Genomic DNA, 12,604 nt, shown 5'->3' on the forward strand with positions numbered 1-12,604 from the left:
TAAAGTGCTCGGGAAAAAAAAAAAAAAGAAAAAAAAAGAAACGCCTCCCCGCCTTTTGACAGATGTGTGGGTGAATGGCGATGCTTTCTTGGGAGTGGGGTGTGTAGGAGAGAGGTTCAGAAGACGGGATGAGGGCTGGTAATCCTCCAGTCTGCTGGTCTCCCTGTTGGGAGCATGTCTTTCGTCGTGGAGGCGAAACGACCGGCGCAAGTGACCATGCTCATTGGTATGCACGGGAGTCTTCCGGCAGCCAGCTTACCATCAAGACGCTTCAGTCTCAGGACCCTTGGGAACTCTACCACCTGTCTCTCCATGTGTTCCATGGAGGATATCCTATCCACCACGGTCAACCACCCCCAACGTCTCGGTAGTCAAGACATCAACATCCGCTCTACCAAGACAAGACTTCCAAATACCCTTCTGGTACGAGGTCTCGGTTAGAGGCAGACATTCCAGGGAGCGCACCCGATGCTGCTTCCTCGACTAGCACGTTTCGAACATGGCTGCTCCATGTTTGTCAAACTCATGCTGTGTTTTCGGCGGACGGGCGCCCCCAGGGCGTGTACCCTATACCGCATCAGATTTGGAACGTTTGGAACATATTTGGAACATAGCTGCTCTGTGTTAGTACATCTTTGTCCTTGCTGCGGCGATGGTTGGTTCTCGTCCCTGCTGTGTTAGTCTGCCCTCGCCCTGCTGTCACGTCAGTGTATTTCGTGGTCCTAGATTTGTTCGGCGTGTAATGTCTTAGGAACTAGGCAGCCGTTTGGATCTATGAAACTTGAAGTTGCTGTGATGTCTTGGGCACGGGGGGTTCTATGAAACTAAGGAGGTTGGAACTTTAAGCTCAGAGAACTCATAGGAAGTAGAAGTCTGCGAGGACCTCCGAGCCCACAAGGCGGTAGTGTTTGTGAGGGCTTCAACGTGGTGTGTGCATGGTTTTTTTTTTTTTTTTTTTTTTTTTTTTTTTTGAGGGGGGGGGGGTTCTTTGCTGGCCTTTCTTTTCCCTTCTGTTTCTTTTGGTTTTCTTTGCTCTCATTTTTTTTTCTTTCACACCGCTTCAGTTTCACCCACCCTCACGCGGGTTGCTGCTCCCATCTAACCCCCGAGTTTAGATGGTTCAAACGCAACTTCAGGTGAAAGCTTCTGCTGGTGACGACTTTCTTTTGGTTCTCTTCTTTGCTTTCTTTTTTCTTGATTTGCCTTTGAAATCTCACCAGCTTCGGTCTCACCCACCCTCACGCGGGTTGCTGCTCCCTATCCTAATTACTCAGGGGGCTTAGGCGGTCCTAACGCGGCTTCAGGTGAGACCTTTGCTGGGTGAGTCTGGAAAGTCTTGAAACGCTCGAGCTAGAAGCCAAGGAGGACAGCCTCCCAGCAGTTGTTGCATCGGCAGACCTCCGGCCTGTACCAGCGGCTTGCGTCCTCTGCTCTGCAGGCTTCATCCCCCAGGAACCCTCTGAAATGTATGCTCCCGTCTGCATGGAGCAGCTCTGTTCTCAACAGCTCTGCCATGGACACCGTCAGCAGAGAGCGGCAGGGGAGGAAGACTCACCAGCGTCCCAGCCCACTCTCTGCTCAGTGTTTAGCAAGGCATGGTGTTATTCCCCCCCTGAGACCCGCTGACATCAGTGTGTAGTACCAATTGCATTCAGTTCTGCTCTGAGATTGCCCCCCTGTTGCCCACTCATTCTCGAGGGGGGGAGACTCTCGGGCTGTCACCCAGTCGTCTTTTACCCCCCCCTCATATACCCTCCGACCAGATCACAGCCACGTTCACGCCTCTGCTGACTGTCGGGTGGAAAACCGCTATTCTGAAAAGTTCATTCTGTATGGGGTTTGCAAAAGATAGGCTCGCGAGCTCGTGTGAGGGGTGAGTTGCGAGCCTCTTGGTTGGACAAGGCAGATGGAAAGGTAGATGGAATGGTGTAGGGTACGCTCCCTGGGGTATAGGGTACCTAAGGCAACTTGCCCGGGATTGGATAGGTGGGCGACTTGGAGCTGGTCGAGGGTCCGGTAACCGGGAGCCGGTCAAGATGAGGTGATCTGGGGAGGTATGGAGGGAGGTGTTCTGGAGGAAATATCCCCTCTCGACAAGGCAATTCTCCCAGGAAGCCAGCAAGTGGGAGGTGCCTAGGCCAACCTGAACTCTTTTACACGTAACCCCCCAGCAGTGTTCCGTTCATCTCTCTCACTCTTGCCATCCCCCTCTAGATGGGCCTTGCACAGCCAAATCCTCATCTATCTATCTGCCTTAGATCGGTTCTGTCCTTCTTTTGTTCTACTCCATCCCTCCATCAAAGGATCATGAGGGAGGACTAGCTTCAGACCGAGGCAGGGAAGAAAGCACACCAGGGAAAGATCATGAGGCAGAGCACGTGCTATCACAACTTAAGAGAGGATATCTCTGCTGCAACAGAGGACCAACGGGTGACAAGTCGAACCAAGCACACAACCTCGTCAAGTTGTCAACATGCTTCTCCTTGTCTGCACCCGTCCGTGTTCTCTCAAAGGTCCATAGGGCTGTTGTTTGTAATGAATCTGTGTACCACAACCAACCGTCATATGCATTCCCCCCAACTTCAAAGTAAAATACAGCACAAAAGAAAGACTAAGCATTACGGGTGGTGTGTCTGTTCTCTGTGCGTCTCTCTCTCTCTCCTCCTCTCTCGGTGTGTACAAGCCATTGCACAACCCCAATCTTGAGTCGACCCTGCCCTATCTTTCCCCCTTGGCCGACCCTCACCCATCCTCTCCGCGTCGTTGCTTAAGATTGTCGTTGATAAGTCAAACATCCCCCCCTTCCCCCTTTCCCATGACCCTCGGTTTTCCTCTGAATGCCCAGCGGTGAAAGTGTGCTGGGCCGAAACCCTGCGACAAAAACAGAAAGAAATAATAATTACACAAACAACCCTATCCCAACAAAGACCTAACCCAACCACACCGATCTAAGAAGTCCCCAACCCAAAGATGCAGACGTTAAAGGAAGCTCTCCTTTTGTTGTCATGACGCAAGCCGGTTCCGACCCGCTGCTGACGATATATACCAGCCATCACCTCTCTAGACCAAGCCGGCTACTTCTACCACCTCTCCCCCCTTTCTCTCCACCCACAACTCTAACCGGTCAGCCATGACTGAAGGGACACCAAACTCAGCGGCTCGGCGTCTCAGTATGCGAGTTCGTTGGGCGCAGGATGGGCGTCGAGTGCAGTGGTGGACTGGTGTTCGCGTTGGCGTTAAGGAGGGGGGGGGGGGGGGGGGAGGGCGTGGGGCGGTCTCGTGAGGCGGCTGCGTCGTGCCCCGCTTCCAAGCTGGTGGATGAGACGGACGGCGCCGCAACAAGAGCTGAGCCTTTCCTCCCCTTCCCCAGCCAGTGGCAACGCTCTCACGCAATGCCCGTATCAGCCCCGTCGCTAACGAATCCCAATCCTCCACTTCGAAGTCGAAGGCAAGCTGCTCTGGCTACTATGCGCCGACGTCTCTGCCGAGGTGTTCGAATCGAGATTGCTGCCGCTGCCGCTGCTGGCGGAATCACCACTGCCCGCGCTGGCGCTCGCACTGCCCGTCAGACTCCGCCCACTATAGTTCGAATGAGGAAGAGGTGGTGATTTGAGGGTGGCGCTCACTCCAGCGTGTTGCTCGACTTGCTGCGGCGCGATCATGTTTCCTTGACCCGGGGGGTAGCGCGGCATCGGTTGCTTCATGCCATCAGGCGGGGAGGGTCGCCCGCCGTTTGGAGGAGAAGGGCGTCGGCTCGGGCCGCTTCCACCGCTCGGACCACGCATGGGCGGGCCGTACGAGTTCCCAGGAGATTGGCTTGCGCGTCGCGGGCCGGGGGCGCCGTTCATCGATCCTCCTATGGGCGGCGGCGGTCCTTGCGTGTTCTGCAGCTCGTCCAGGCGAGCGGCGGTCAGAGAGTTGGCCCTGGAACCGACGTGCATGGCGCCTCGATCGACGGGGCCGTAGCGATTCGATGCGAAGCCGAGCAGAGGGTCTTCCATGATGTCGGCGTCGCGGGTGGGGATGGCGTTCATGAGCTGCTGGCTGCCGCGATGGCGGCCAAAGCTCGGCCGGAACCTGCTGCGAATCGAAGAGGACGCTTCTTGCTCGGGATTCTTGCGGAACTGCACGGGATTCGGAGGCGGAGCTTTGCGGTTTTTCTTCGACGTAATGCTCATCATGTCAAAGTTGTCGGGATCGATCATGGGCATCCCTGGCGGGGGGACCGAAGGGTCAAAGTAATCGTCGTCGTCGTCGTCGTCGTCGAAGCCGTCCCCGCCTGCCCTGGGGGGCACGGGACCTCTCCTAGGCGGACCCCCACCGCCGCTGGCCTGCCTCAATCTCAGCTCTTGTTCCCTCAAAGCAAGTTCCCGCTGCCGCAGCTGGAGTTCCCTTTCCCTCAGGGCGAGCTCGCTTGGCCCGTATCCGCCGGCCTCGCTGCCCTCGGGGATGTCATCGTAGATCATCAGATGGCCGAACTCCTCCAGGCCCTCTCCCTCCATGGAACCTCTCCTCGACGGCAGGCGTCCGTTCGGTGCTGGCCTCGGGTAGCCGTTCGGCGGGCCTCCGTTCATGCCGGGAGGCGGACGCCGCATCCCGGGGCCCGGCGGACCCATCGGCGGGCCCCTAGGGCGCGGTCGCATGCCGTTTCCATTGGGCATCGCGTTGGGGCCGGGACCTGGCCGTGGAGGCCCTTGGGTCGACATGCGAGGGACCGGCGACGGAGTGCCGGACGGCGATCCTGCTTGCGGTTGTGCTGCCGTTGCCGGATCCATCTTGGGGCGGTTCCGGTTTACAGTGTTGACGTTGTGGAGAATAGGGTAGAGGGCTTCGATGCGCGGCACGCTAATCCCGACCTCCTGGGCTAACCTGATGGGAGAACCAAGGTAGGTCTCAACCTCCATCGGCCGCCTCGCCATGAAGTCCTGCCACATGATACTCTCGGTGGTCGACCTGGTCATTTCGTCGATGGTGTTCTGCTTAAACTTGGGAGGGAACTTGCAGCCGTAGGCTTCCGCCAGGGCGAGCAGTTCGTCAATGATGTCGGAAACAAGCTTGGACACGCCGACCTTGTCCAGCAGGGCGGCGTGGTTGGGCGTCTCGAAGATGACCGACAGCGGATGGAAAGCAATCGGGCTGGACAACACGTCAGTCAGTCACGCCACGGCCCGAGCGGGCGAGGGCGGAGACGAGAAAACATACCCAATGACGCGTTCGAATTGCTTCTGGCGGATGTTGGGCGACGTCTTGCAATCGACCTGGCCTGTCCCGAGGGTCATGGCGAGAGCCTGTGCCATATCCTCTTGTATCGACGACGGGATGTTGGGGTTCTTGTTGGCCGCGCCAACCCACAGCTCGGACGAGCCCTTGTGCTCAAACTCACTGGCGCCGGCTTGGACGAGGTCGGCGCCGCAGACAAGGGACAGGACAACATTGGTGGGAAACCGCTCTTCAATGGCCGTCTCGAGACCCAAGGCGTGCGTCGTGTTGACGAGGATGCACGTGTGCTGGGGGGTAACGACGGCATCAATGACAGACGCCAGGTCGTAGATGTCGGGCAGCGCCTTGATGCAGAGTATCACGTAGTCGAAAGGCCCCTTGGAGCAGGTGGCCGCCTCCTCCGGTGTCCGCACAACTAGACGGATCCAATTAGCACATGATGCGGGCCGGTCAAGGCGGGGGAAGGAGGCCGGATGGGAATAGGAAAAAAGCAGGAGTCGTCGGCGGGGAGGGGGGCGCACCATATCGGGGCTTGAACCGCTCATTGCCAAACTCGGCAGACCTGGAGGCGCGTGCGGTCAGCATGCAAAGGTCGGGTCGATCTTCGAGACATTGGGGCGGGAGGGTTGCCGAAGCGGCACGTACTTGAAAGAGATGCCGTACTGCGACACGTTGTCAAAGCCCGCCTTCCAGACCAGCGTGACGTCGCACGCGTTTGTCGCTTGGAGTCTCCATGCCAGAAATGCGGACACCGAGTTGCCGCCCACTGCGACGACGTTCATCAGCTCACTGTCCGCCGCGTCCGGCTGTGCCGGCGGAGCGAATGCAGGTTCACCGGCCATCGCGAGCTAGGTGAACGAAGGAGCAAACTCCCCTTCCAGAGAGTAAACAAACAAGAAAAAAAAAAGAACGAGCGTGATGGTGGATGAACTGGACGGGGAAAAAAGCAAGTGTAAGGGAAGCGTCGAAGGAGAGGGAGAGTTCCGGATTTCCAAGGTCGGGAGGGTTGGTCAAGCCGGCACGTCAAGATGATGCACTGCCCACTTTCTTTGACGGCCAACCTTGGCTCCCCCAGAAAACCAGAATCGACGTCGCACTAGCACAGCAAGAAAAAAAGGTACAAGTGGAGGGGGGGGACGGGAGACCAGGGGGGAGAACTTTACCTGAGAGGATCTTGAGTCGGGGTGTCAAGGATGGCATGGCTGCCAGAAGTTTGAAGCCCTGATCGGGCTAATCAAGCGGTGGGTCGATCAACAGGTTTCGAAAGCTGCAAGACAAGCCTTCGCGGTGCAGCAGCAGCAACGGCCTCTCGGCGGGAGGCGCCTGTGCCGAAAGGGGCAAAACAGCAGGACAGCGGTGTTGTTCCACCCTGTATGACCCGCTTCGGCTGTGCGGTCCTCCCAGCTGGGTCCCAGGAGCCCCGAGCTGGTATGGTATGCTGCTGTACGCGTACCGTACGGCGTATGTATTCTTTCCCAACCCACAGCAGAGACGATTGCTGTCGATGCACAAAGTATGCGTGAGGGTCTGCACCGGTTGACCCTCACGAGTTTCGTTTAGACTCGGGTCGCGCCGTGTGCGGTCACGATTGGCGAGATTGGAAGGGGAGAAATGGCGTTGTTCCGCTGCGAGGGTGAGAGGGACGGCAGAGCGGTTCACTGACCGACCGCTAGTTATCGAGCAAGCCCCAATCTCCAATCTCCAATCTCACTTTCCCCCTTGTGAGATTGATACGGGCTTGGCTTTGGATGATTATCGCCAACCGTACCGCAGGACGAAGGGTAGGGGTCGGGGAATCGGGCACCACACGTTTGCTCAAGCCGACGCCCGTTGCGTTCACAACAAAACACAAACAGCAACGACAGCTGTCGTGCTCTTTGCGCAGTGGTGCCGAGAGGCTCGGCTGTTGGGCTAGCGTGGGGACTAGTTACTGCGTGTCGACAGGAAGAGCCACACCACCGCGGCGACCGCCACCAGTTTGGGGTTGCTGGAGTCCGAAGAAAGCCAGGTTTCAGGGACGGGGGTGGGTGATTCAGGACGCGCCTGGTCTGCCCGGCGGAGTGGGTGGCGATAGGTCCGCTAAAATCCCTTGTCCTATACGCCCTGTGGAGGTCCAGATTTGGCGTCGCCGTTGATGAGCCTGTGCTGTCTTGCGTTCTAGGTCGATGCACAACGCGTGGAGCGAGCGGGAGGTTGAGAAAGGAGCGGCGAGACAAACGAAAAAAGAAAAAAAAAACGACCGACAAAGGAACGAGCGACAGACAGACAGCACGATACTGCGCCGTCCCAAAAAAAGGTTTCGAAACGTTGCCAAGGGGCGTTGCCGTTGGTGCCGGGAACCCGCGGGGAGGGGAGGGGCAAAAACCGATCGGGTGTGGCTTTTGCAACAAGAGGATGAGGACAGATGAACAGGTAAATCCCCGTCGTCAGAAAAAGAGGCCGAGAGCTGACAGCGTCAAACTCGGGAAAGCCGCGCACGCACGGGGAAAATGGAGAACCCCGTTGGTTGATTCGAATTCAGGCTGGCGGGGCCAGGACGATGCTCGTCGTGATGGTTGTGGATAGATGAGTGCGATAGGTTCCTAGGTGGTGATGTCAATCAAGGTAGGTAGGTTGGTCGGGAGGGATCGGGGGAGATGAGGGAATGGCTCCGAGAGTGAGAGTAAGGTCGGTTTGGGTTCGAGCATGCCTGGTGCAGACAAAAAAAAAATACAAACGTCCAAACAGTCTGGGTAGGCATTGGAAAGATTGCCCGACTCTACATGGCCCGTACCGTGAGAATGAACAGGAGGTTACAACGCGAGCTGGCCCGTCCCAGGCTTGAGCATGGATGGAGACTGCGTGTAATGCCGGGTGGGCACAGTGCTCTCCTGGGATGCCCGGACGGAAGCCTGCCCTGGAAGTCGAGATCAGACCATGGAGATCACGTCACGGGTGCGGCAGAAGAAACAGAAGCACGGAAGGGACAAAAAAAAAAAAAACAGGCCGCAGCCCCAAAGGCACCTCGACAACCCAGCATCGAGACTCCCTTGGGAAAGCCAGCATGGAAGAGCGCGACGCGCCCGACCTTGCTGTCCAGGGCAGGCGTGTGCCCGGCATGGTGAGATGGGAGCACAGTATGTGGCACGGGGCGAGGGAGAGCGCGTGGAATCCTCAGAAGCTGCTGGAATGCTGGAATGTTGCATTCCAGCTTCTTGTCCTTGAATTGCATCAAACTGGAGGCCAGCAGCACATCGGTCCGGGTAGGTGGTGTGCACTTTTTTTTGGCATTTTCGTCCGTCCCGTTTCCATACGATACAATAACTTACATAACTCAGGTTGTACACACACGCGCGCACACGCACACACACATACACACATAGTACACACACATACGCAGTAGAGCCGCCTCGGGACCCAACGTCCAACGCTCCTGTGGTGGCCATTGGATTCTAGGCCATGGCCCATGGCCCGAGAGCTCGGTGGATCGGGAAACACAAGACGGGGGTTACCTGTCCGCGACGTGGCGGGGCTCCCTGGTGTGGCTTGGACGCTGAAGGACGGCAGTCCCGGCTGTAAGGTACCCCACTCAGACATGTGATGGCACGGGGGGGTCATGGTTCTGTCGGAACAGGTGAACGAGACAAAACAAACTGACTCAAGGAGGGAAGACGTGAGCCTTCCAGGTTGATTTTGACTACGTAGTAGACAAAACAAGGAACTAGGTACCTTACCTTGTATTCAAGCAATCGAGTCGCGCCGTGGCTGCTAACTAGCGCGCACCCTATGTACTGAGTACAGACAAGCCTTGATTTCGTTCACCTTTTTCTTCTTTCTTTCTTTTTTTTTCCTTTTCCAAAGCACAACACCCTGGAAGTTTTCAATGAAGTGCCATCGAGGCTAAGGGCTCCACCTCGGCATCGGCGTCGGGCCGCCCTAAGACAGCGCTCCCAGGACCTTGGGCTACCCAACTGATCAACAGCCGGGATATGACTCCGCGCGGAACTTGCACAGCACCCCTTTGTTACCCGCTGGCGGCGAATCCTTCTTGATGGCATGTTTGCTGTTGTTGTGTTAAATCCCAGGGCAACCCGCCCTTGGGAACGGTGTTCATGTCAACGCAGACAAATGACGATGGTGGGGCGAGAAGCTTTGGATGCGCCACCTTCCATGGTCCGTTCACCAGCGCCCATCATTCCAGCGCCAGCATCGAGTTTCACGGCGCGGTGGTGTTCATGACTCTCGCAAAATTTGGACGAACACGAACACGTCCCCAGGGCTTCCATGCCTGTTGGCCGGGTGACGATTTACGCGGGCCAATGAAGGATAAGACGGAATCCTGTTCGTTATTCAACATCATGCATGCCATCAAACTGTTTTGTCCGGCCGGTTCTTGACGCTTGATTGATGCTCAAGGCAATGAAGAGGCAGCCGAAAAAAAAAAAAAAAAACGCGTGTGTACGCAGTACTGTGTATAATGGTTTGGTCTCCTCCAGCCTGGGCATGTTGCTGCGCTCAGACGGGACTAGCGTCCGGGCCAGCCGATGCAACCTCTCAAATCCCCTGTCCAGCTGGATCGTCGCTGGCTCCAGATGACGGAGGAGGCTTGGCGACACGCATGGAGCGAGGGGTCACGACATGGTTCACGTCAGAATGACGCACTTTTATCTTCTTTCCGTTGTTCACTTGTGCCTGGCAGCGCCGAGCCGCCGGCCAACACATCGGCCAATTCCGCCCCTGTTCAGTCCAAGCCCGGCGTCCAGGTAACGAATGGGCCAACACAACCAACGAGGAGCCAACTTTTGGACGCATCCTCCCGCCGCGACAGGCCCAATGATGCCAATCCTGAATGATGCCCATGAAGCAGCGTTGCTTGCAAAGAAAAACAAAAAAGTTCCCGCTCACCCCCGTCTTCCAGGTAGGTTGTGTTTGTTGGCGCGGCTTGAAACCCCATCTCGGACAGCGGCCAAACCTCGAGTACATAACTACATATGTACACAGTAGTTACTTGTACGTGCACACAAGATAGGCAAGCCCCTGCATCTTGACGGCAGTCAAAATGCCTGCCGACATGTCTCTTCCCTGGAAACCCCCAACTTCCGTCCAAGGCACGGGGGCAATCAAAAAGAAAATGACCCGCCCCGTATTCGCTCGTTGTTGTTGGGGGGCGGGGGATGCAATCCCTCTCCAAGAATTAACCAAGACATAATTACAGCAGTTAGTTACCTAGTTACCGACATCCACACCGTCACACCTACCGCTCGCAACCTGCAAGCTAAGCTCCGCGCGTATGTCATGTCAGGGGCAGCAACCTGAGTCGAGCAAGCTTAGGGTAGCAACGTACCAGCGCCGTGCCGTAAATGGATCGTCAGCCAGCAATTGTGTTATTCTGGGCGGCGCGCCGAGGGGGCATCAACCTTGGAAGAGCTGCCGCCAGCCCCCAAACTGGTGATGAATTCCGGTCAACCACGCCCGTCGACCAACGTCTCGAGTGGGCACAGCCCGACGCGTCACCCGCAGATCGGCCGGCGGCATAGCCTTTGTGCCACGCCTGTTCGTACTCCCTTCTCCCGAGGAGAGCCCGCCCTTGGGCACCCAGGTAGCGTCGAGCTCGCGGACCGCGCCCGGTGCAGGCGGCCTTGTTACACCGGGTAATCTGCGATCTCAGTCAGCCCTGGAAGGGGGGGTTCCCACCCTGCCTTGCTACGTGATGCGTGCCTCGCGCCTGTTCCAGGTTGCAGCTATCCGGTCCGGGAAGCAGGGCATAAGCCGAGACGGTTGGTTCGCCATTGGAATGAGGCGGACGACTGGTTATGTACATCACCGCCGCGCTTGGCTCGCCCTTTCCACCGGGCCGCATGTTGGACGTCCATGTTTCCTCAGCCCAGCACGCCATGAGTGAGTACTCCGTATGTGTGCGGGAGATATCCCGGATGCTCTGTGCAACGAGGGGACGCAGCCAACCTTAATGAGGGCCATGCACAGAAGTCCTCCATTGAGAAGGCCTGGCCCTGAGCTACCTATGAACGGGAGGCGGGAGGTCAGCATGCAGCCGTTCTCCTGCATGTCCTACGTATGTAGGTAAGGTAGGTTGGTAGCCAACTCTCATATCGCCCCGTTCCTCCCCCCAACCGCTTTACAGCAACCTGCTTCCATCCCGGCCATCGCAACGGCTTCATTTGCCGACGACCAAAGATGGGTGGGCTTGTTGGCTGCTGCACGACGTCCGGCTCCTACCCCCGTGGCAATGATACCCTACAAGGCCGCAGAAGGTCGAAAACAAGAATGGGTGGCCACATGCGAACGCCCTGGATCCTATCGTCCAATGTCATCCGGCTGCATTTTTTGGGAGAGCTGACGGTGAGGCTACGAGGTACCCTCGAGGCGATGTTTCGTAGGCTGCCCGCTGGGTCTGTACCTCGGCCAGGGCAAGTAGGTTGTACAAGCGGTGTTTAGGGGGGACAGGTTCCATGGAATGTCTTCCAACAGAGAAATGCTAACGCATGAAGTCATCTTCCTCGGCAGCCTGCCTTCTTCATTGGTTCTCTGGTAGCCAGGGATCCCGAGGCTATCGCAAGAAACCAAGCAGCGCAGACGGGTCTTTCATCACCAGGTCGTCGTTGACCGACCTATTAGTTCCATCTATGTCCATTGTGAACGCCTGCTAGTCCGCCTGGACGCTGTTTCACAGACACACTTGTCATCCCTCTTGCTCGTAGGCACGTATGATGGCAAACAAAGCATCCGCCGGTTTCCAACGTCGTCTACAACGCGTCGCTACACGCGTAGCTGCCACATCTATAAAGCGTTGCCTGCTAGGCACCATGCTGTTGAGCATGCACAGACAGGCCCATGACCAGCCACGACCCGCGAACGACGTGAACGTTGAGGAACCTTGCTCCGGAGTGACACTGCGTCTGTCTCTCCGAGGCAGGAATCCACAAGAAGGCCAGCCGGGGGCATTCACCGGTCTGCTGCCGGGCGAGAACGCCTCGTGTAGGGCTTGCAAGCGCCAGAGCACAACGCTGTTTGGCTCTATTTTCTTTTTTTTCTTTAGGTCTTCATCGTCATCTGCCCACTGGCTCTCGCCAACTACCTACCTGCTCCGCTTTTCCTGCCCCCCCTATCACACAGGTTGGGCCTGCCCCCGCCGTTCTGCACGTGTCTGTGTAGACCCGGTGTGCTGCATATCCCGTGTCACATCTCTTGGGCCCTCTTGCTCGGGTTCCATCATTTTCATCCCGCGGGGCGGGATCTCAAACAGCTGGGCCTATCTGAGCCACCACCCCAGGGGTACCGTTCTCCCGATGCTCCCGACTCGAGCTTGGTGAGAGGCAAATACCCACTTCGTTTTCGTCACCTCATGCAGGTCCGATCGCTGGTTCGCTTGCTCGGGCGTGATGGT

At 57.2% G+C, this 12,604-nt stretch overlaps 1 protein-coding gene across 1 annotated transcript; it reads right to left on the bottom strand.

Moving 5' to 3' along the window:
• Positions 1-3,531: 3,531 nt before the first annotated feature.
• On the bottom strand, positions 3,532-6,420 carry VTJ83DRAFT_1695 (uncharacterized protein; the record flags this gene model as incomplete). Its single annotated transcript, XM_071007882.1, has 6 exons — positions 3,532-3,546; positions 3,627-5,136; positions 5,203-5,635; positions 5,742-5,782; positions 5,866-5,986; positions 6,384-6,420. 6 exons carry the CDS (start codon positions 6,418-6,420, stop codon positions 3,532-3,534), a joined length of 2,157 nt encoding a protein of 718 aa, XP_070868235.1.
• Between the last annotated feature and the right edge of the window lie 6,184 nt (positions 6,421-12,604).

Source organism: Remersonia thermophila, chromosome 2, assembly GCF_042764415.1.
Source record: "Remersonia thermophila strain ATCC 22073 chromosome 2, whole genome shotgun sequence".
NCBI classification, from domain to species: domain Eukaryota; kingdom Fungi; phylum Ascomycota; class Sordariomycetes; order Sordariales; family Chaetomiaceae; genus Remersonia; species Remersonia thermophila.